Source organism: Thunnus albacares, chromosome 3 (genome assembly GCF_914725855.1).
Source record: "Thunnus albacares chromosome 3, fThuAlb1.1, whole genome shotgun sequence".
Lineage (NCBI taxonomy): Eukaryota > Metazoa > Chordata > Actinopteri > Scombriformes > Scombridae > Thunnus > Thunnus albacares.
Window position 1 is genome coordinate 24,233,068 of NC_058108.1, and position 26,325 is coordinate 24,259,392.

General features: G+C 38.7%; 1 protein-coding gene across 2 annotated transcripts in view; it reads right to left on the reverse strand.

Annotated features, from left to right (window-relative positions):
• Positions 1-5,653, reverse strand: part of inpp4b (inositol polyphosphate-4-phosphatase type II B) — a 151,670-nt gene extending 146,017 nt beyond the window's left edge. The window contains exon 1 of one of the 2 annotated variants that reach the window (XM_044347177.1): positions 5,480-5,587. In XM_044347177.1, the coding sequence (XP_044203112.1) occupies positions 5,480-5,564 (85 nt within the window). In that variant the 5' untranslated portion in view covers positions 5,565-5,587. Of the gene's footprint in view, positions 1-5,479 lie in introns of both variants that reach the window. The other variant, XM_044347180.1, reaches the window with a different exon arrangement.
• Positions 5,654-26,325: the final 20,672 nt, after the last annotated feature.

Sequence of the window (26,325 nt, forward strand, 5' to 3'; positions counted from 1 at the left end):
AACACCAAACAGACGAAACACCTGCATGATGGTGCACCATGTAGAGGGGCCCTAAACCATTGAATGCTGTTTCCTCTTCCTGGGGTGCTTGGACACAATTGGCCTCTCTCAGGCTCATCAACTCCACTAATGGGCCATGGATACTCGATGCTTACTGATGTATGGGCACCACACGACTTTAGGTAATAGTCATTTTATATAATGAGTTCTTTCATAGAGACTAAAAATGGTTTACTCATGTTTTATAATTACCTCAGTCACTGCACTTTCTAGACAGCTCTTATGTCAAGTCAGGTCAGGTTTATTTGTAAGTCCTTAATCACAAAGCGTGTCTTCAAGGACACAAAAAGCAGAGATCTATTTAGATCAGACTAACCAACAATCATACAGCAAAGTTATGCAACACTGAGGTAAAGTGCACAAAAAATGTTCATGTTGGAGAAACATAAAAAGCCTAAATATTCTCTAAGCTACCACCACCAACCACTGACCTCTGTAAAGTGCAGGAACACCTGCCAGGAAAACACTATCAGAGCAAATATTGAGGAAACCTGGGGTGGGGCGAATCAAACAGTCAAATCCACTGTTGGTTCCTGGGATTTTCCACTGACAAAATACTGCAGTTTTTTCTTCTCAAAGAAAAACAGACGCTTTCTACCACTGCTATGCAAATAGTTAAGACAAAAAATACTGTATATACTTATCAGCGATAAATTCCTGTGGTGTAATGTCACCATATTCAGAAGCATAGTCTCCCATAACTGTCAGTAAAACTGCAGATTTACTGTATGTTTTAGTGCTCTTGTTTCTATCCTTAAGAGATAAATATGGGACTGTCCTAGATCATGGGAATGTTATGAATTATGTTTAGTGTGGATCAGCCATTTAAATGCAGTCTTTTTTTCTTTTATTCTTTTAAATATATTCTTTGACATGTACAAGGTTCGCTAATGAATAACAAACATACTGAATTATGGAAATTATTAGTATTACCCAGTGTCCTCTTGAGAGTCACTTGCCTACTAATGCCAAGAAAGCCCAATGCACAGCACCACCTTACAGAGCATTTCTAAATTCAGCATAAATGTAGACAATTTTGTGAATATAATCTTAAATTTGTTTACGTTTTCTGAATTTGCTTGTGTATTCTCAAGTTGCAGTGAATTGGGGTCTGTCAGTCGCTAAAACTTGTCAGCATGGGCTACATTTGAATAAACAGGCTTATGCAAACTTAGTGCAATATCTGTTATGCGTACAAGTACACTAAAGTGTCTAATTAATCAAGTGCACACATAGCTGAAGAACGTGGGCATGTAAACAGACACACACAGATGCACAAATAGGCCAATTATGTATGTAAATAAACTTTCTGCGCTGCTATCTGGTTTTCACATCACTCTCATCATCATCGCATTCCTCAAGGGTCATGTCTCCTCATGTTGTCACCACTTAGGCTTCCTTGCGAGTGCTGATGAAACTTTAATAAGCCTGGATGACATGTTGCGTGGTGGCAACCAAGAGCCCTTTAGGTAGGTGAGCTGAGACAGTGCCAGCTGTTGGGTCCTGTCTCTGGCGCCACGTTATCGTAAGGGACTGTCACTTGAAACAGTCCAGTTACTTTGGAGGACTCCATCTGTGCTAGACACCAACTTATCTAGAGTGGTAGAAAGCAGTGGAAAATGTCTGTCATTGCAGAAATAATTGAATAAAGATAAGGAGTAAAGCTAAGTCTAGGTCTGATATGGGTTCAGGATAGCCATCATGAGACATACACACATGGCAAAGCAGCTAGATATGCTTGATAGTGAGGGAAAAGGAGAATTGGATTCAAAATATGTCTGAATTTTAAGGCACAGCTAGCAAGTAGAGTGTCAAGTATTTATACAGGGATCATACCAGATGCTTTGATTATAAGACAGGCAACACAGGTTATTTTGCATCTTTGAAAAACATTTAACATTTAACAGAGTTCCACTATATATCTGGAAATGTTGTTCATATGTTCACACTGACTTGCAATATCTACAGTTATTAAAATCACAGACAAATTATGCATACGCAACCTGGAGACAGAACAGCTGTTATGTACGCTGTGACACCGTTCTTGTCTTTGCACCGCATCTCATTAACCCCTCAGAAGAATCAGGCTGACCAAAACAAATACAGGACGTCTAATTACAATAATTGCCCATTACATGGGGAGAGGTCAACCACCTGTACTGTCTAGCACAATCACATCTCTTTCAGCGTATGAAGCTCGCTGGTGATCCAGCACCAATGTGTGGATACATGTGCAGAGAAAAGTGGCACAGGTGTGGTATTTATAATCGATATCCGCTGGCATTATGAATATGGTAATAAGCTCAGCAAGGCGGCAGGCGGCACATGCAGATGTAACTCCCAGAGGGGCCCAAAGCAAATGAGGTGTGCCCGCCCGCTATACTGCAGTTTCATCTGGCTGTAGGAATAACAGCACAGCCCCACTGTACCTCAAATCTATCACCCCCTGTCTGTGAGTGGTATGAGTGGGGGAAAAAGGCACGCTGAAGGGATAGGAGAGGGTAATTTATTAGGATGTAAGCGGACTAGGTGATGTCTCTGGAATGACAAAGTTAATTAATGTGCAGGGACTTAAATTGTCCATCTTGCAGATGATCATTTAACCCTCTTCCCTTCTCACTGCCCTGCTTCCTCACCCACTGTACGGCGTGATAACCACTCAATAGCATACAACAGATACTCTGAAAAGGGGGGATGGAAATAGGGACTGTAGGGGAGTGCACGAACACATCTCACATGGGATTGCTGCTTATTCCTGACTCCACAAAAAATAATTGTGGAAAAGCTCCCAAATGCTGCCTGCTGCTGCTCTGGTCCCCATCATATACTAGCAGCTCTACTAAGAAAATCAAGCAATTTTGAAAAAGAGCTTTGATAAACCCCTTCGCAGTGGGTAAAGTACAAATTCCTAATCACTCCTGCTTATCCTCTTCATGAATAGATATTACATGTAAGAGTTTGTGCCTAAGAACAAATCCTGTTTATATTTTGGATATTATTTACTTTGGATTTTGAGATGATATTAATAATTCCCTTATGTGGCTGGCTCAACAGGGGATTTGATATTTCAGGGATGTAACTGGCCATGGCTCAAAGAACCAACTCAACCACAAACTCTATTCCTCATCCTCACTGCACATGCACACAGACACATGCACACTAATTGCAGTCTTTCTTTTCCCCCTCACTTCTTTTGTCCAATCTCGCTTTCTCTCTATCCTGTAGTTTAAATTGCCTGAACAGCACCTGCACATCTTTTCTGATGATTCAGTCATCAGCCAGGCTAACATTCCTCTAACTCGATTGATGTTTGCACAAACAGGCATCCCATTAGGACAAGTGGTGCTGAATGGGAGAGTGAGTTATCGTCACATTACTGCCCTGGGAGATTGAGAGGGGACAGATGGTTTTGTTGCCAGCGTTTAATGAAGTGTTGTGAATCAGTTGGGTGTATCGAGAAGGTCTTGACTGTCGCATCGCTGCGAGATGGAGTGTGGAGGGTTAACAAGGGCACGAAGTGAGACATCTGGCTTCACGATAGTTCTGTGATGTTGAGCATTGTGCAACGAAAGCAGCATCAATTATGTTGCAGCTTTCATTGAAATCTCAAATGCCCATATGCAATTTCTGGGATGAATTGTTAATAGTTAAAATAACATAATTTTACCCCTTGTGGTAGGGAGTTTGTAAAATGCCAATAAGCACCCAGTTCGGTCCCACTTTTCTCTCCCGTCAAGAACGAGGAGATAAACTATTTCACCTTGCGACTGATGATACAGGGTTGTCAACCTGTCTTTTGTGCCACACATGGTAATTATGTGCTTTGCTCTTTCCTTTTGTCTCCCAGGATGCTTAAAGAAAACAACAGAGGTACAGTGAGGTATTTGTCATTACCATTATACTCCCACACCTGTCAGATGTCATCTCCAAACTGTGACTGTGATTTTATAGTGGCGCATATCTAGAGTTCGCAATCAGGTCATAACTGATAGAGTGTGAGAACGTGTGTGCGGCTGTGCATGCTTACATCTGTGTATGTGTGTATTAATACATGCGGATGTGCCTGTGTGTACACTTTTTCTTATTTGTGTCTATGTGTGTGTGTGTGTGTGTGTGTGTGTGTGTGTGTGTGTGTGTGTGCGTGCGTGTGTGTTTGCATGAGTGTAATTGTGCATGCAAGCTGGTTCAGCGTGTATCTGTGTGGTTCGAGGCAAAGGAGACAAGACATCACGAATTGCGCTTTCATTCCTCTTTGTGCGGCTCCATTTACTTATCCCCATGTGGAAGATGATGGTGATGAGCTTGCGTGCCAATGCAAATGCTTAGCGGCGCTGCATGCAGTGTCTGTTGTTTTGGTAAGCAAAGGTATTAAACTTAGAGAGCAGGTTTTGTGGCATCACTGATATGGCTAATCTCTTTAGCATTCTCCTGTTGTGGTGGGCGCTGAGACATTAGTTTGCCTCTGCCAGAGCTTATTAGTGACAACACGTCCAGGTTACATGGGATATGACTGCAGTAAAAAGGCAAAGCACACACACATGCACACAGGAATACACACAGGAGAACAGGAGAACACATGCGCACACAGGTACAAATGTACATAACATGTCACAATATGTCAAACAAACAGTATTTTTCAAACTTTTCTCTGCAGAACCACTAAATCAAATTCCATGTTACCCAAAACTAGGAAAGGCAGACTTTCCTGGCATAATTTACCACATTCTGACAAACAACTTGTGAGAACCTAACACTTAATTGTAACCATGCAGAAAAGAAGCCAACATTAAAAAAAAAAAAAATCAATTCTACTGAATAATTTGTGGAGACATTTGACTATTAAGGTATCAACATGATATTGCTCCAAAAGATTTGTCCAAAAACATTTTTGCTTTAATTAAAAAAAAAAAAAATTGCAAACACTTGGAAACAATGAATGTTAATGTGTATAAATTCTGCTTTGTAATGATTGAAATAATAAAACACTGGAGGGGAAATGAGTTAAGACAAGATTAAACAATGTTAAACTGCAGTGAGTTCAATCATTCATTTGTGTATTCACTCATCCATATATTTAAATTTGTTTCCCTCTCACTCTCCCTGGTACCTCCACCCTTATCTCTCACTCTCTCAAACAAACATATACACACACACACACACACACACACACACACACTTTTTCTGTATGTGTGTGTGTTAAAGACAGAGAGGGAGACAACCACTGCCAGCACAAACACAAACAGAGGTAAAATATGCTAAAACTTAACATTACAGGGACAAGCATTGTAAGCACAGAAACAGAATCAATTCTAATAGCGCACAAGGTGTTACAGAGTTTAACTGTGTGAGGAAGGACAGAGGAGAGAGGTAGAGGAGACGGATTAAGAGACAGACAGACAACACAGTGCAGTCAGCTCACCGGCAGCGGTCAGTCCTTCAGGGTTGGCGCTGAGCTCCTTCATGTCAACCATGCAGTGTCCCAGGTGTTGGGTGCCATCCTCCATCTGTCCAGCTCTTCCCCCAGTTCTCCCCCCTGCTCCTCCACCTCCTCTCCCACCTCCTCCACGGAACACCACAGTCCAGTCCAGTTCCCCGGCTCACACGCAGCCTGCCAAGCGGAAAAGCTGTCACAAAGATAGCAATCCGCTTGCCTCGGTTTCTTGCTGCCTCACAGCGCGCTCTCTGGCAGCATTAAAGATGCTTTTTGGAAACTAATACGGAAGAGAGGGACCGGCGAGGGACCAGGAGCAGCAGCAGGGAGGGAGGGGGGGGGGAGAGAGAGAGAGAGAGAGAGAGAGATAGAGAGAGAGAGAGAGACAGAGACAGAGAGAGAGACAGAGAGAGAGAGAGAGAGACAGAGGCAGAAGGGAATGGGGAAGTGATGAGGGAGTGAGACTCAGAATGAAAGAGAAAGCAGGACAGAATTGATGTTATGTGCGATACACAGCTCTATCCATCAATCTTGGGCTGTCAGTAGAGCACCTAGACCAGACTGCACAGCGCAACACAGCCAGAAAGACACAACTCTGCCCCCTCTCCCTTTTCTTTTCTCCTCTCACTGCGTAGCCACTGCTGCATCCAGACAAGGCAGCAGGGGTCCCTCTGATTTCTGACATCCGTCTCCCTCCCTTTCTCCAGCCTCCTCTCACCACCTCAACACCCCTTCCCTTTTCTTTTTCAAGCAGCAAAACAATTAAGAAGCATCTGACTGCTGAACTCCATACAGCAAAGCCAGACTCATGCAGCATGTGATTTCGTAAGTCACATATGGTTGGGGGGGATATTGCTGAGTATAAAGCACCATGACAGCTCCAACAGGTTAATCAGAGAAAGTGAGAGAGATAATACTAAAAATTCCTCTCCTTTAAAGTTCCTTGTATCATTTACACAAACATCGGCAGTATCATGGTGGACTGGACATCTACAACACAAGGCGACAAAAGATGTATATATTTTTTTTATAAGCAATTATGTTTAATGAAGAGGTACACCAGCAAATTAATACAGCTATTGCTTTCTCATCTTCTCTTCCTCTCTCTTTATTTGTTTACCTCGCTGCTTCTGCACCCACTCATACTGTGAAGGTTATTGTTAGTTATTTGGCCACTGTGGCCATGATGCTACAATAAGACTATTTCTAAAATCAATGTTAATTTATACCCTGCTGAATGGAGAGGGTGTTGTGGTCTTAGCTAAAGCTCAATAAAGACACAGTGAAGGCAGCAGCCTCTAAGTCCTAAAGGAGGTAAACACCTTCAAAATGTATAATGTAATACTACAGTAAGACATGTAACATCACACTGAAATATAAACACTGAAATATCAGACAAGGAGATAAAAAAGCATCACACATACTGGCTTTTAATCTGTTAAAAACTAGGTTAAAATCAAGTATTTTACCTCTGATTCTTGACTATCTGTAAAGTTCATTTACCGTATTTGTATTTGATAAGGTATAGAATAAAAAAGCAATGTTGCCATTTGATGTATTGTACCAGGGTTGGTTTAAAGCCATGGAAGCATTACCTTTCTCCTACTTTTTTTTCGTTTATATGAGCTACAAAGGACCTTTTGGCAGTTCTTGACTGGATTCTTACCTGTCAAATTATTAGCATGAGCTATGCAAGAATAAAACATGTTCATTTAGATTTTATTTAGATGAAAAAGATTTTATTTTATAATATACAAATTAGTTGCTGCACTGGCCATATGGTTCTGCATTTATTAGCTCACTGACTATAAATTACTGACATTTTATGTACATGTCTGCCAACATTTCTCGAAGGTTTTCAGATTCATTTTCTAACTTTCACTAAAATCCACCCACCCAGAGCTTAAAGAAATAATATGTAATTATTCCGCCTTAAAATGTCTAAAAACAACGAGACCTATGTTATATATTTTGTTGAGTTGTGTACTTACATTATCCCAAATATTTCCAACAATTTTCAAACCCAGAGAAATCTGTAATTTTAATCAAAGTAACGGACCGTTTCATTTGGTTGCATGTCAATGGCATCATACCCCCTCTACCAAAGAGTAAACACGCACAAGATGCATATGGCGGCGCTGTGTTTGTCTGCTACAATGGCGTCTACCAAAGAGTAACTTACACACATACAGGATAATACATCGGCATTGTGGTTGTTTGACAGAAACTGTTATAAATGGACTTTTATTCAGTTTTAAACCACATTTTCGTAATAAATTTTTAACTATATCTTTTAGTCGGATGAAGGATTTTAGTCATTAGACTTTAGACATTAGACGTCTGGATCTTAAGTTATAAGGGAAATAAACTAGGCAAACGTTAGCAGCAGCTCGGCTAACAGCCCCCCCAGGAAGTCTGGTGCTCGCCGAACATTGTTGGGGAAACACAGATTTTTTAGGTGAAACAGCTTTAATTAGTATTTTTAACGATTTTAATCTAAGTGTACCTTTGTTTTTGGAGAGGAGGAGACCTCTGCAGGTAATACGGCTCCCGGTAAAAACATCCTGAACGATTAACACTGGAGTAATCCTATCCCAATGAAGCTGGTTGTTTAACAATGAAGACAACAACTCCCATGATCCCTCGCTACTTAACACCATCATCACACTCCGTCTTTTGTTATTGTTTTGATTGAGAGACCCCTAGCGGCTGAAAATTACATATTGTGCGTTTAAGATGGATAACTGTGAAGAGAAAAGAAGTTAACAAGAGGTTAGGTGACCCTAATGATCCAACCCAAACGATCTTATTGTTTATGTATTATGATTTATCATTACTGATTGCATAAACAAAAAACATAACTATTTGTAAAATATTACAAAATAACATTGACATTTTCTATATTTTTCTTATTGTCAACAAATCCCATGAAAAGACCAAATCCAACAATTAGCTTACAAAGTAGCTTATTCCTCTGTGCCATAGACCTCAATGATAGTTCTTTTAAAAAATGAAAATATATATTTGTAACCATTTTGAAAGACTTACCTCTTCAGTAGAAACAAATGGTCTTGTTTTTTTCCATGGGATTTGTTCTCAATAAAGACATATAGAATAATATCCACCTTTTGCTTTAAATAATCATTAGTGACAACTTATAAACCCTTTGTAGTTATTGTGAAATAGAATCAGACCTTCCAGTTAATCTTATCAGTCAGCTGTGCTTCAAGGGTTTTTTCATCAGTTAACCACTACAAAATATAAAATTATACTTTAGATTGTCAGAAAACTTGGACCAAAAAAATATTACCAGCCTTTAAAAACCAACACTGGTCAAACCCTCGATACAAGCCACATGGTCTAAAGAGCCATGGTGAGTTCATGCGCTTTCTTGGGGCAGCTGGTCTGGGTTGGAGTTGGTGCCAAAAACCTAAATGAAGATAAATTGGTCCTTGCTGGAGCAATAAGACAGAAGATGAATCCACTCTGCACGAGGAGGTTTCTTCTTCACTTTCTACAATTCTCTCCATCCTTATCCCTTCATCCCCCTATTGCCACATTCTCCTTGTTCTTCCCACCCTTTATTCCCCAAAACCATCAGGATGAATGTTGTTCTCTTCTGTTTTAATGAAAATGTGGTAGTACACACATGCACGCACACACACACACAACACCGCAGAGAGGCAAACAGGTCTGTGGAGTGATCCATTAGCATTCTAATACGTTTCTTTTAAAGGCGACATGTGTTGTCTTATTAAAGCCTGACTGATAGAGGGGGCTGGAGAAAATCAATAGACAATGCACTAGAGATGGAGAATAGTACAAGTACACAGAGGAGAGGAGAAGAAAATAAACATGCCCTTTTTAGCTATTCGGCCCCAAAGCCTGGAGAATAGATCCTCACATTTACCCATTCCAATAGCACTTGAGGCCCATTAGAATTTGTGATACACTCCTTCACAGTATTAACTGAGCAGAGCCAATAGCTTGATTCACAGTTGAGTCTGGGGTGCATGTTGCCTCTCCGCCAGAGCTACACAGCTGTAGTGTAGTGTAGTGAAGGCCGCAGCAGGAGACTTCCTATTCTCATGTGTAAATACACACTGTGGCCAAAATGAGCAGAGGAAGGGCGTAAGTCGGACTGGGTGATAATTCAAATTTTTGTTTTTGCAAGATGTGTAAAATGTATAAATTGTGAAAATTGAGTTGTTAAAATATGCACAAAATGGTTATTTTTAGTCAGAAAGTAACAGATGATAGCTGCTAGATTAGCTGTTTTGAATCACGACAGTCTTGTGTGATTAGTTACACTACATGTGCACCTGCTGCAGTTTACAGGTCTATTATTATGCTCCAACATATGGTTGAACCATCTCAAAATAATTATACTTTTTAATCAATTTGTGATTTTAGAACCGTCCATTTCACTGATATTTATGATGTCGAAATTGATGTTTGGATTGATTACTAAAGATTCTTATTAGGGAAGTTGTTATTGATTTTATGTCCTCCATTTTGCGGAACATTTTTGCCTTACGTCTGAATAATTTAAGGAAAGGTTCAAATCTTTTCATGCGCATCTTTATACAATACTGACAATACAATACTGGGCCTGCAAAGATCCCTTCTTAAACGGGGGACAAAATTCACAGTCCTTGATCTTTGTAAAAATGCATTATGAAGTTCAGCTGAAGATAATACGAGTCTTTAGCAGTCTGTGTTAGACAAATCAAGTGGGTATCTTTCACAGTTAGTCTTTTTAGCACAACTTTTGAGCTACAACAGACGGTGTTTGCCTGCTGAGCCACAGCAGAGGGACAGTAACACAAAGAGGAAATGTTCTATTAAAAAGTCTGCAACCTTGGAAGCCGCCCACTTGATTTGTCCAACTGCTGAAGCCATTAGCTTTTGCTAAACTTTAGGATGCATCTTTACACAGAAAGCGTACTGTGTTTGTCGCTCATCTCCTACAATGAAATCGCTTAACAAGGGGATTTATTTCTGGCTGTATGGAGAGGAGAAGCAATTACAGCGTACAAAAACCCTTTCAAAGTACACATGAGCATGTAAGTTTTGTTACATCTTGCACCTGAAATTTAAACATACAGTAATATAAACAGACTGATGTTGGTTATATCCAGTGATGGACTTATTTCAAGTTCTATTATGTTTACCAACTGCTTCAAATTCATTCATTCCTCTTATAGAGGCTGCTGTCAGTACTGCAGCTAGCTGACAATGTGAAGTAAAACTTGAAGGTCGCCAGATCATCAGGTCAAGTATCCTCAGTATTTCTTGCTTTCATTCACCAGCCTACTTTTTTACAGAACACACACATACTTGGCAACTAGACTCTACTGGAAACACTGTGGGGGGTTAAAATGAAGATATTGTTTTAGATCATGAAAATACTGCTAGGCACAATTCAGCAATGCCTTGATATTTTATGTGTACTTGCCTCTACCATTGATACCTACGCCTTTGTTGCTGAGGGCAAGCACACTCTAGCCTCACTTAAATCAGTGTCTTAAATCCCTGCACATGAAATTATACATCTATTGATTTACAACAATTGGCACTTTGTTCTGTTGTATTTTTAATATCTATTATGCATTAATGTTTTATTTGTGCTTCAGAAATCAACATGCTGAATGTGGCAGCCCTGAGAACAATAACAACAGCATCAAAGTATTCACCTTCTAGACAGCTACCCCTGCTGGGTGCCCTTTCTTTGATTTTAACATGTTTGTGCCATAAATTTATAAAACTGCATATAAAGAAGCCACTACACACATCGAGCGACAGCACAAGCAACAACACTGAATCTGGTCGACAAACAGCATAGACTGAGAGATATCAACAATGTTTAATAAAGATTTAGGTTTTAATGTGGAGCAATGTAGTTCATGCGAATCAAATAGTAAAACCAGCAGTGTCAACTATCTAATACAGGCTATACATAGTGCTTAAGAGTTGTTTCTAGTGGTAAATCTCATTGTTAAATAATGAAACAGTCCCTCTCTTGCAAGGAGCAAATTACACACACATAGCATACATACACACACACACACGTTCAATTTCTTATTGAAAATACAGTCTATTATAGTAACCACTTCACTCATTGAACACAATGGGTTGAATCAGAGTGGACATGAATAGTATCACACTGCAACGATTATCGCTAATAGAAATACTAAACTGGTGGACTGAATAACCCTCTGAGAGCAGGTCAAAATGTAAATGTAAACTTTCAGTGTTCATATGCAGGATTAACAAAACTAGTAAATGTAGTGTTTCTATTTAGCATATGCATATTAATGCAGCGCATATTAATTATGCAATGTGCTGTATATATATATAATGCAGTGTTTCTATTCACACATTATCTGTATTCAGCTGTGTCATTTGGTCTAATGGGACCAACAATCAATGTTGGTCACATGAATCCCCCTCACATTAAAAATGAGCCGACGCCCCTCCCCACTCCACCATTCCCTTTTCACTTCTTCTCCTTTCAGAGAATGAGGAGAGATGAGGCTATTGATTTCTCATCGCATGTTGTCATGTCAGTTTACAACATCCTCCTACTGCACCACTACTGACATCCCAGTTGTTGACTTCTAGTGTCTTGTGAAGGGGGTCCACTCAGTTGCATGGGGAGGGAACTTTTGATTGGACGGAGGTGGATCTGACAGGTTTTGAAATCAAGAAATCCAGCAGCTTTCTTAGGAGCCGGCTCACAGAATATTGTAATACATGGTGATTCTGTGTTAAATTCTTAAAGCACTTGCACAAGGTTGACATTTTTTCCAAGTTTGTTGGTCACTGCAATCATCCCTCCTGTGCAACTCCAATAAAAGAGACAAAATGCAATTGTTCTGTGCAAAAATGCATTATAAAATTCAGCTGAACTAACACAAGGTTTTATCAATCTGAGTAAGCCAAATCAAATGGCTATCTTTCAAAGTTACAGTCTTTTGAGTATAAAATTCCTTCATTGCATTTTCACAGACACTGTATCCTTGCTGAGCCATAGAGGAGGGAACACAAAAAGAGGATTTTGTACTAAAACTCTTACATTGAAGTGGCACTATGGAGAGATTGCTATATGGAAAATATGGAGGAATGATTATAGCAACCCATAACTCTTGTAATGTACTGTAAATATGGGCATGTGAGTATTGTTTTAAGACAAACTAGAAAAAGAACTGATGAAGTAGTTTATCCTGGCACAACTTTTAATGTAGACCTACCTATAAAAGCACCTAGAAATAACAGGAAAAAGATAGCATGTAAAAGAAACATTTAACAATGGTCACCTTGCCTAGTCACATTATGAAAATGACTGTCTTGCAAGGTCTCTACCCATTTCATTATACAGTCGGATGTACCTTGTTGAATGAAGCCTCATCCTCTTATGAAAGCCTTTTTTTTCTGGAAAAAACTAAGATATATAACAAACTGTCCCTCCTATAACATCGCCATCATTTCAACAAAGATTTTAAAGATAAAGTATACACACATATTAAAAGAAACACTTGCTCATTATGTACTTATTGACGTTAGTGCTGCAAAGTCTCACACTTTGGGGACCAGACCAACCTGCTCAGTCACTTTGCCCGGGCAGCTGGCTAACTGCTGATACACACTTGTGGTTTGATTACAGAGATACTCCTCTAAATGAGCCTTTATAGCCAAGTGCTGCAAGAAAGCATGTACAGCAATATTTTTTTCTTTACTTACAACAGTCTCTCTGACAAAGAAGAAAGAGGACTAGAGCTATGCTACAAGTGGCTCTGACACAGTGGAAACAAAATAGCTTTGGGCACTCAATCTCCCCGAGAGGACTAGCAATGTTGAAAGTACAGGATAGATATGGATTAGCTGTTTCTACTAGTGTTTCTGAATTACTTGGCTGCCACAGACACACCACACCACTGAGCCAACATCCATGTATCAGTCTTACTGAAGAAGCAGAAGAATTTTCATTACCCGAGCCCGATTCTCTGGATATTTCTTTACCAGGATTGTTCCTCAAGAAACATTATATCTGTCAGGAAAGGTCAATAGTGACATAACCCTCAACTTCTACACAACTCTCCGTATAGCCAGCTGTGTGCTTGAACTGCCTTTATTACATCTTCTTTTTGATTTCTAAGATGAAAAATTGTAATCCATGAACAAAGAAAGTCGACAACCAATTGTGAGGTGTGTTTCCTGCTTCTCTAATATAACCAAAAAAGTAATGTAGTCTTAAATCACTTGTGGTGTGGAAAGTTCTGTATTTAGGAATCAGAAATTCCTAGTCATTAGCGACATCTATGGCCGGTAAATAAGGCGCAGTCAACATCCTGGTACTCACGCTCACGTGCTCATGGTGTAAGACTATTGTAGGTGATGTTTTTTTCCTCGCTTACACTTCTCATAATTACATAAAAGATCACCGGCCCTTCACATGGAAATCAGTCCACAGGCTGTTACAGACAACTGAGAAAGTTGGGGTAGGTCTCATTTCTTACGTAACATTACTACCCGTTCACTTATTGGCAATAAAAAACCATTAATACATGTAAATTGCTTCACAATTCTACACATTTTGTAATCAGCTGAGATATAACTTTAAGGAAACATTTAATTAACAACAATAACAAAATACCTCATTTTATTAGTATCTGTACTTTAAGAATGACAGTGTTTTAATATCTCCTGTGAGTTGCGTCGATGTGCAACAGCAGGACAGTGCGTGTGTAGTGCTCTGCTTCCACTCCCTGCAGGCATAGTGAGAGTGCCAACTGTTTTTTTGTTGACAAAGCAGACGCATGGAACAAAATATGGCATTATTTCGCTTATATAGCAGACAGTAAGGACAAGCCCACGGACACCACAAAGCCCTTCTGTAAAAGATATTTCAAACCCATGCACAACTCTTGTTGACAAACATACTGACCTGTTCAAGGATTCAAAAAGCCACAGGTTAGCGAATGTGATAGATACCATAAATAAATGCCCTCAAATATAAGTCAAACGAATGTGTTTTATGTTGTGACAAACAGAGTTTGACGAGGCAGTTAAAGGCAATGATAACTGTTTAATTTGGCTTTAGCTTTTTAGCTAACTTACTGGTGTGGCAAATATCTCTATATGCAAACACAACATTCACACCGGTAACATTAACTTTACCATAACTTGCAAGCTGCAAAAAACTACTTTTCCTGATGTTTTAGGTCTTTGCCGTAGTATCATTTTAGTGTCATTACCGAGATATTTAGGCAGGTATCGTATCAAAGTCATAATTTTGGTATCGTGGCAACACTACAAGCTAAGGCACACCTAAATTAAAAACAAACCATGTGTCAGATGTATAATAATACTTTTTCATGACTCCATTGTGTGTGAGGACAGTTGGCAGACTGTTGGTGCACTACACTTTACTCTGCCAGACTCAGACACAGAAATTAGAATGAATTTTATAAGTGTTTGGTAATTTACATTTAAATACCTTGCTTATTATTGATGCAAGTGAACCCATTACTTGCTATGAGAGAAAGGCTTTCAAAAACACGAGCACTGCTTGCTACAGGTTGAATTATGGCCTAGGCATAATTTACATCTAAATGAACCATAGTATTCATCACTACGAGGAGATCTGGAGAACGGTATACCTGCCTACAGATCATACTGTGAAATGTATGATTTACCATACTCGTTCCCAAGAAAAAAATTGCAAACCATGATGAAATGCTGTACAATTTGTTAAGAGAGCAGATTGAAAGGCAGAACTACAAATGCAACTACTGACAAACTCCAGGCTTCCAACCTAATCAGTGTACTAGTACTAGTCTAGTGCACTATGCTTATAGTTAGTACAAAAAAAAATACTAAAAGTCTAAAGCCACACCAACAGCCCCATGAGGCTGTAATTTACATTACACATCGGAAAACAAAAGCGTTGAAATGAATGAAAAACTGAGACATTTTTCTACTTTTACACCATCATCACTAGTGGGACAAAAATGTTAACGGAGCCAGGGAAAAGGCTTTTATTTAAAAGGGATTATCCTGTGTACAGTGTCAATTTTAGGACATCTTGGATTCTTATCAGACTTAGCAAAAACATACTACGTATTAAGAACAATTGGATGAAATGAGCAACTATTAGATGTTAACATATTGGTGTGTAGGTTGTATCTTTTACAATATTTGTGTGCTAACGTTTAGCATTTTACCATAGTAGTAGTATTCATTTAAAAGTACGATTGTGGTTGAATGGAAATTCACTGACTAGTTATTTTGATGGGAAGTGTATTATTTATTTAAATTTAAATGCTGACCTGTTGGTTTTACTAGATTAAAAATAACATTGAAAAAGGAAAAATTAGGATGTGTTCATTGGGGTCAAACAATGTATATACCAAGGTAAGGTAAGTTAGACAATTGTCAAGATATGTCATTCAGTGCATACTGTGCTTTATGTACAGTATGTGCAACGTTTTGTATAACGTTTAAATGTACAAAGTAAGGAACTTTTCAAACATTTTCTTTACTTAGACTCAAAATCTGCATCTTGAGCTCAGGCGGACAGGGAAATGATTCAGCATTAAGAATCAAGAGGATTAAATATCAGTAATGTCATAAATCCCCCCACCGGACCACAGAGCATAAATCATATGTTATACAACATACACCGTCACCTGGTAATATGCACAGTTAAGTCAGTCACAAAACATAAATCTCACACCCGCTCCTTGAAATCTCCTGCCTCCTCCTATTATACACACCACTGGCTCATGTGTCAGTTGGCTTGAAGGAGCTACTGTTTTTTTTTTTTAATAGACAAACCTCTATTTTCAGGCTTCAAACAGCCTCTTGGATCATTCTTCAGGAGCAGTATAGAGCTAAAACTACCAAAGCCAAGCAGATTAGAGGATTGATCCATTAAGCAAACATTTTGATGTAGACAAATTCCTACATACTATGTATTAAAAAAGCTGTAGTTTTATATCCGTGTGTGTCAAAGGAAGAAGCAACACTGCCACATGAAAAAGCTTTGTGAAAAAGGATCAGCAAGGGGATAAGTTTTATTTGAAAGGTCAGGCCTCCTCCAGGACAGGGAGGAAGGTGAAGATAAGAGGAGGAGCAAAGATATTATAGACATGAGAGCCTCACGACAAATCTACAGTAAACACACACAAGAAAATAAAAGCATAGTGTCAATGCAGTCTATTTTAATTGCATTTTTAAGAAAAAGAACTATTTAAATTCATGGCACCAGTTCATGAGGGATGTGCCAACTCTTAGCTTGTGCCAGCCCGGAGCAGAGGGTAGGGCACAGAGACAGCTGAGAGGAGTAGCTCCCTGATCCTGCACTGTGTCAGCTGCTGTCAGAGAATGACAGCAGGCATACACAGCTCCATGTGCTCCTGTTGTTTGTCTGGCCCATTCTTAGGATATGGCCTGTCTCTCACTGCAGCTAGCTCACAGGCGCATTACACAGTGCAGTCCAGATTAGTTCGGCCACAGATCAGTAATTACAGTCTGGCAGCGTGCAGGTTTGCCCCTGCTATGCTACATGAGGATAAAACTGTTTATTCACTGAATTCAATTCATTGACATGGAGTCTCTCATACTGTATAAATGGACTGAATTATGGATGCTAATGCTAATGGTACTGATGGCAGATGGGCAGCTGATGCTGACCACATTGGTAAAAGAGCACGAACATGCAGACAAGCAAACCCAGAGGTACCTCTGTCAGTTTCCATGACATTATCAGCTAATCAGGCCATCACTTATTCATTTTGTGCCGCATTCTTGTTCTTGACATTCATTCATTCATTTATACACTACCAAGCCCACTTTGCTAAACAAGCTGGTGAAAACCTTGAGAGCACAGGATTTTACTCATACACAGTAGGACACCGAAAATTAACCTTAAGCACCCCTCGCTAAAGCTGACCAGATATACGATTGCACTGCACTTTTCATTCATTTTGCAGTCACAATTTGTGCATAATTTCCATCTGATTTACCAAGACTGCAGCTAATCATGCCATCACTGACTATTAAAGTCTTGTGAGATTTATCTAAAATTAACTAGAAACTAGAACTAGAAAGAAATTGAACTCAGCACAATTATAAGAGATAGATATACTTATTATTAAATAAAACAACACAATTTTAAAACATTTGCTAATTAAAATGTAATTGAGAAAATAACTTGTGTGTTGACATTACTAATAAGATTATAATTATCACTCATAGAACGGGTTGTAAAACTAATTTTGAGTCATTAAACAAATTTCTAAAGCAATGACAAAAAGACGCACAGTGAAAGATTGTTTCTAAAAATTACATGTGATCAAAATTTAAATACCGAAAAACTGCAGTTTAATTAGTTTAATTATCTCACAAATACAACTTTCCGTCACCTCTTTGGTGTAACAAGAGTGTCAGTCTGTTGCATTAATTTTTTCATACTGTTCTCCTTTTCAAAGAAACAGTTTTTGTTTTTGAACTAATTTAAAACAGCTCTCCTACTTCAGTTGTTGTATGTTCACCTTTTATCTCCTGTCTTATTTTTACAGAATGCAGGTTAAACCTTTCTTTAATATACTGTGTGTGTGCAAATATGCACCTGCTTTTTAGAAGAAGAAAATTTCCCACAGAAGCTGCCCCTCATAAATTGTGTGAACCATAGCAAGCGGAACACATAATTAACAACACATACTGTATGCCCCTCCATTATTTTGGCAATCCTTCCTGAAATAAATATGCAGGAGACTTCACAGCTAAGGGGCCAGTATACATCAAGACTGCTTTTTGGATGGTTGAATAACTTTGGAAACTCTCTCCCCCAACAGGGATTAGGGGGGGACTTTGTCCGACCATTCCTGTAACCTTGCGAAACAGACGATCCGGTATTCACACCCACTTCACACTATGATTGCCCAGCTGTGCAGGGGTGGAAAAGGAGCCAGGGTCTGAACTCTCTAGCTCTCTTTTTTCATTCTTGACACAACTATTTTGTCACTTTTCATTTGAAGTGAACCATATGACCACCGTTATAAATGCCTTCCAAGAGAGACTTTCTGAAAATGTGGGCTGTTATCCCTATATTTAAACAAGACTAGGTCAAAACCTAGTATTTGAGTGGACCGTGTATGGACCGTGTGAAATTGTGGCCAATTTGTTACAGGGATAGTTAGTGGTAGTGTCTATAATGTGAATTCCGGGATATTTAATGTTCGTCTGCAATTTTCTGTAGTGGTCCCAGTGATATTTGCTGGTAAAGTGAACTGAAGTAGCATCACATGAAGTGGTTAAGCTACGTTTGAGTATAAAAAAGGTTATAAATGCAGGTGCAAGAACAATACTTTCCACTCATATCTTGGGATGTTTGATTTGAAAGAGAACTTATTTTAATTCTAATTATAACTATTCTAATTATCTGTGAACTCCCCCTGCTCTTTTATCTGTTTGAAACTGCAGATATCTCTCATTTTTCACCTTGCCTTGAGTGTTTTGTCAGAATGGTGGTTATTTGGGGTGCTTAAACTGTGCCCTCTCCCTCATGCCTTTATGCGCTTTTTTTCTGCCTCTTTCCCAGTCGATGATCATGGTGGCCTTGGTGGAAATTGTAAATTAAAGTTTTGACAGCATTTTGGGAGCAAATTCAGAAGGCTTATCTGTGCCCAGTTACCACAGTTACAGTCAAATCAAGCACACCTGCAGAGCAGCTACCCCACGCTAAACTGATATAACAGCTACATGAGTCACGTGTTTTACCTGCAAGACTCGTGTTTTAATACTGCTGCTCATTGTCTGTGATGTGAAAATGTCAGAGAAATGAAAAGCTTGCATCCTGGTATTAGTTCAGTTATAAAATCCAAACGCACCACCGAGCGTCTCTCCTGCCAGCTACTGACAGCACTGTCAGCCGGAGAGTCGATCACACTGGACGGTAGAGGGGGAGACGCAGAGTTTAGCGAGCAAGCGGGAAACAGTCGCTCTGCATTGCACTGCTGTCCTCCACTTCCATCATCTTGTACAGATTAATTTTGAAAAAACAACGGCCAATGAGGAAACTCCAGCACTCTGGCCAACCAATGGTGAAACTTCATCACTCACTAAGTCACTCACAACTGATAAAACTGTAGTTATAGAGCTGATCCATGGCCGATCCAGCCAACAATATCTCTCTATGACAACCGACCCTTCCACACTGCCTTTGAGTGTAGCTGTTCAGAACAACTATCAACACTGTTTATTTCCAGCAACATACAAACTACAGTAGTTCTGATTGAGCATAAACTTATGGCTTAACCAGTGGGGAGGAGGCAAACAGACGTTTTCCATGAGGGAATTTGGTAAGACATACACAGTTTTGGTTGTGTGTTAGATGGTTATTCATGAATAAGAGTAAAATAAATGAGAATGTCAAACAGTTGCCAATTTATGAGGTTTTGAAGGTTCAGCTCTCTGTGGTTGCAGTCACAAAGAACTAAACCTCCAGAACTAAGAACACAAAGTACATTATACAAATGTTTGTGAACTTGATTTATGTCATTGGGTGCACATCAAGGCAAAATGGTGAGTCAGTTTTGATTTACTGAGCAGTTGCTTTCTGGGTTATCAATTTCTTATTTATTTTAGGGTGTGCTTAGTCAGTGGGGAGAAATGTTTATGTGCATGTGATTCTTGGCTAACTAATACTTTTTTAATTATTACTTACATCATTTACTTCCTTCATTCTTAGAATATAAACCTGGATAAGCCCTACTACAGTTATGAGAAACTTGGATATGCTAGCTAGAGTAGTAAATTATAATAAACAATGTAATGAGGACCTACACACTGAAATGAAAGTTATAGCCTAACACTAGTAATTCAGAGAATAGATTTTATTGTCGCCCCTGTTTTCCATTACTGGTAATCAAATGGATAAGCTATATCCAGCAGAGCGGTAAATGCAGCAGAGTTCAGAAACATAACTGAGTTCATACTCAACTGCTGAGGTAACTCAGCAGAAATGACAGATTTGCTGGATGTTGGATAATAAGAATTATGTAAACAACTAGATGAATAACCAGGATTTTCTTTATTCTATGTAAATATCATATCCTGAGTATGATCAAAGCCAGGCTGAGACTCAAAACCAGAATACTAAAGCACATGCAAACATACTCAGTGTAAATCAAATTGTACAATCACTGCTGAGCTCTTGAGCCAATGACAAGTGGTCTACTCTTGCTTTTTTATATGAAAAACCTTCCCTCCCAGCATGCATGACTTTCTGTCTTTTCCAGCAGGAAGGAGAGATTAAAAGAGGATTGAGCTGTGGTGTCTCTGTTGGAGACCTGTGATATTGCTCAAATATTCAGGACATCACTCAGCCATTACTCTATACACTTATGTGTCAAAGTAACAGAGAACTTTGAAAACTAATGTATAAACATATAAATGACTGGCTTTTTAAGAAGATGCCCCACAATCTTGCATGGACACTTCAAAAAGCCAGCTCAAACTCAAAGCAAATGTTCTCTCATCTGGCTCTGCTTTCTAATGGTAAAAATTGCCTCTTCCAGTATTTAATGAGTCAGCAGAGAGAGAAATGTTAAGAGGAAATGTTCTTTAAATAAGATTCAAAAGGCTGAGCAGGAAATGAGTTTAGTTGACTCCCTATGATTGGTGTATTACACTGAATTGCTTTAATGGCCATTAAACTCTTCATGTCATTTACCACAGGCTAATTCAGGCACATAGTAGGTAATCATCTCTTTATATCACACTCAGTACTAGTGGCTCAGACAAGGTGAGCTCAACAAACCTTGGTGATTGCTCGTATACACTGAGGGCTCATATATGTCCTTAGTGTTGGTTCAGCTCATTTCTTGTGGCGAAGCATGTTCAACAGAACATACATCTTCACACATCATAAACGGTATCAGTGTGGCTCCACATTTTTCTTAATTAAGTGTAATGCAGAGCTGGATATGAGTAAATGAAGCACTCAGGGCATACATACATGGTGGGACAGTCAACGTAGCAACACCACAGCTTGTTCTTCTTCAAAGTGAAAACAGCATTAGTTTTAATGACTGGAAAATGTAATAAATTATATACATCATATATAATCATATACAAGTGTAGGGTCTCTGCTGAATTTGGTCGTAGACTAATACGCTGCGACTCTGACAATTACATGTTATTTCATTAAATGAGACTAAAATAAATCCCTGATCGAGCTTTACCCTAGAAACGATTGCGCACATAGATTAAAAAACATCTTTCCATAGAAAGTTTAAATCAATACTACGATGAATTTTCACATTTACTTTGTTAGCGATACATGAAGCCATATCTTATTTAATACACCTGTGCACAAGATTCTCTTTCCTCACAGTGGACCTCTTATTAATTCTTTGTATTGAATAATAAGAAAATCATGAATTATGACTCTTATGAATATTTATTCAACATATTCAGTAGCTCAGAACACTTTGGGTATCTGTTCGCTAAAAGAGGAAGAATCAAACTGAAACAGGCTCTATTGTGCATCTCTTGCTGCCAACACATTTATGTTTTCTATTATTTCACTTATATCTTTACATCTGCTTTATACGCTTGTGTAAAACGATTTTCTTCAACCTCCAGACTGGGTGGGAAACACTAGAAAGACTGTTCCAGCGCAGAGTTAACCGCTATGTTAATCCTCATTTCTATACTCAGCTGCTGGTAAACAAAACTTGAGAACTCTGCTTGGTTATTGAGGAGCTGCAGCATTTATTTTCAGACAATTTGTAGCTTACCATACTGTACACATTGTATACATGTATACGTTCACTATTATGTTTGCGGTTTACTGCAGACCTGACTCCATTGTGCTATTGTGTGGCTGTATTTACATTTTGCTTCATTTTGTTCTATATTGTGTTTAGGAAATCCGAAGTGGGCCCACTCAACCGTATCTTTTCTTCTATTCCAGCTTTCTCACCTTCACCTGCCCCCAGCTGCAGGAATGAATTTATCAAAACATACAAACGTGACTAAAATTAGGTCCGTTAGAGAGTCATGAAGTCGTAATCAGTAATTAATTCTCCAGTCCTGATTGGTAATGTATGAGGATATGTATCACTGGACATTTTCTATATTTCTAATAAGTTATAAGACAGTAAAATTAATAGGAATTACTTGTTTTATATCTAGTCATAGTTGCCTTACATCTTGATAACAGGCATCTATTTTTAAACCCAAAAAGATTTCAACCAGTAATGAATAAATCTGAGTAAGAGAATAATACTTTATTATAAACATATCCTGGTGACACATTCCCTTTGTGAATAAGATGATATTTAATTTACCATTTCTGGTCTGATGTTGCTGTGTGTAGTGCTTTCGTGTGGTGCAGATGTCTCATTCTTCAAACCCTCTGCTGAGTAGGAAGTGTAGTAATTATGACTAAGCTACTTTACCACTGTCAATTAAGCCAGAACACGAAACTGCTTTGATTATAATGTGTTGTATTCAGCCACAATGACAGACAGGGACCGCTCTGGTTCTGACTGAAGACAAGGACAGACTCTGGAAGTCTGTGCACTCTTTAAAATATTCTGTTTAATTTAAAAGTAATATTTCAGCCAAAATCAATTCAATAAATGTATCATATACTCAAAAAAGTCATTTTTTTCAAGTGTATGGACAATTCATGATGTTTTATATGTTTTGCAAATGCAAAAATGCAAAATTCAAAAAAGCCTAAATGTGTAAAACTGTTGCTTCATTCTGAAAAACATCAATCTATGAATTATATTTGCCTGATGCAGGAATAGAGAACAGCTGTAGACAACAGTACAGGGAGGAAGTTTGGTCTTCAAGGCTAAAAAGTATGTTTTTTTCTTTTCTTTCATTTACAATTGTTGAACCTACATGACCCTTCTACATTTGGATGGGCTAAGTGGGATAGTTACCTCGAGAAGAACATAACAGTGCTCATTTCATTTCCTTAATTCAAAAAAGCCCTTTTCAAAGAGAAACGTGTCTATTTTAAACTGCCTAAAGAGTCAGAGAGAGCTTCTTCAAGCTATTGTTGTTGACAAATGTCAAAATCTAGTTTATATAAATGCATCAGCTCTAAAATATTGAAATTGACTTTAGAGTCATTGCTTCCTCAGACAAATAATGATATTTAATGATTATAATGAAACAGATTTAAAGCTTGTCATGATAAAATTATTCATGTTATTCTGAATATGATATTCACATTGATGAGCATGATGGGGTGTTGCAAGACACTGGGCTTGATTCTTAAATTTTATGTATACACAGACTTTCTTCTTAACTTATGTATACAGTGTGCAAGAAATTTTGTGGATTTTATTACTTCTTTTGGGGATTCATCTTAGTTTCGAAATGTTTGTACATAATTTTGCGGGAGCTCTTATACACTATGTTTTTGTTGTTGTTAAGCCTCCAAGTGATGATTTATTATATAATAGTTTTGGTAATTCAGAAACATTCCCTTTTAATTTCTTGTCCATCTTTATTTGCGTTACAAGAAGTAGTATAAAGCCACTGTCAATGCTCACATAGGTCAGTTTAGTTCAATCTCAAAGTTCAACACATCTGAATATTTGGCAATATGTGGTTTGCTCAGTGTACCGCATACATAAGTGAAGAATTGTTGCCAGAGGGGAAAAAAACACAACACCTACACAATAATGGAGGACATGCATACAAAAGATGATTGCAGCCTATTCTTTTCTTTCTTTTTACCTTTACAAAAATACTGAAATCACTGTTTAAAAAAAAGTAAATTGTGCCTTTAGGGACATGTGTATTTGTGAGTCTACATGATCCTACATTGATTTGAAATGGTGGCCGATTACATTGAATGTTAAAGGTGCGTTGCTATTGGTCTTGGTGGATTTGTTTTTGTGTGATTTAAGTACCTGTGTGCTTGTTAATCAGCTGTGTATTTATTGTCTGTATCTATTGATAACAAAGGCGCACACACATGAATGATGGCTCATCACACTCAGGAAATATTCTGCTATTGGTTTTCCATTGATCATTAACGCTAAATGAAATGAGTGATGGGTTGTCAGACTGGAGAGTGATTATCTGATTGTCTGCTTTTCATTTTCTATTTTAACTAAATGTGGGATGGCTCACTTACCTTAGAAAAGAACTTTCTCTGCAGTCTTGTTTTCATTAAGGCCCTTTGTTTTGTGTGTACTGTGTACCTGTTTATTCCAAAGTTGCAAAGTTGCAGTGATAGCCTGCTTAGTTTAAGAGTAAAAATATGTGTCACTGATTTAGTTATTTTGTGAGGGAGCAGGGGCAAGTTCCCAATCCATCATTGCGAAGACCTGGGTGATTCAATTATCAATAGCAGGACCTCTGACTTGGTGAGGACCTCCAGTGAACACAATTGTGTTGTGGGTGGAAAACTGGACAATTCTGAACGACTATTGGTATTGGTTGGTATGTGTCCCTGCAGTGTACGATGGTGTGTAGAATTTGAGGCATTCGCATTATTCACTCCCAGTGAAGTCACTGGTGGCAGATGAAAAGAAACTGACAACAACAGTGCATAGGAAGTAGATACTCCAAATAGGGAAAAATGTGGGAAAACTGTTGAAATAAAAAGAATGTAAAGAAATACGAGTTTTCCAATTACATTTATTATAATATTCCAAGTGTATTTGTGACATGATATAAAATTAAACAACAGCTCTATGATTAAAACGGCAGAAAAAATGGATGCATCAATACCCACGTAAAAGCATATGATATGTTACTGTAGCAGTTATTGTCGATTTTCACGCAGTTTTGTGACTCAAACATTTTTTAGCTCTCATGTCTAAGGTGTGAAATCTCTAAACTGAACACTGCCGTCACAAAACAAGGAAACATCTGGTGCTTTGCTATGTCAAAGCAAAAGTTATTAGAAATGTCGCGGCCTGTAATCTTTCAAAATCCAGAGCTAAGTGTTGTTATTTATCCATCCTGAAATAATCCTGTGGAAATTATGTGCAACGAAACAACATGATAAAGCCCAATTTCCCATAAAAGCACAGCATGCATGGTCATTATCTGTGTACACCACTATGTGCATCGACATTGAAGCCTTCTTTTTAACTAGTAACGAAACTCAAATACATTACTCTATCTACAAGCACAAAAGCCCATCCCGCCATCCTCTCCGTGACACCATTTTGCTGCTGTTTTCTGAAGTGAGCAACATTTACCCCATTGTTAGACCAGAGTGCTGAGATGCACAGTGAACCTCTCCTCCCCTATCATTCCTGTCTCTACATTGCCAGCTCCAGCTCTGAACCTTTGGCTCTCCCTGATAAAATATTTAAGATCTGCCATGATTGAAGTGCATCCTTCTCACCTTGGCAGCAAAATCCATTAACCCCAGGAGAATCAATTCCATTGATTTCAATGATAGAGGCTGGAAATGTGCGTGCGGAGGGATGAGCATGAGGTGAAGGTAGAGGGTGCAGGGAGGTGAAAGATACACTACGGTGGTGAGGAGGTGGGAGGAAAAAAAACCCAACTTTTTACTCGTTGCTCACAAAGTCAAGCTCCGGTATGAAAAATGCATGGGACATCAGTCAGGAACACTATTATTTGCATAGCTCAGAGGATCGAAGCAATGCATGCGAGCCTCCTTGACACAAGCACTCAGGATGCTCCAACAGCAAAATACAGCTTAACACTGCATAGCTTAGTGCACGAGGAAGACAGTCAGGCACAGAGGGGGTTAGAAAAAAAAAGGACACACATGCTTGAATAAACTGAGGGAAAGGGCATGTGCGAGTGTGTGC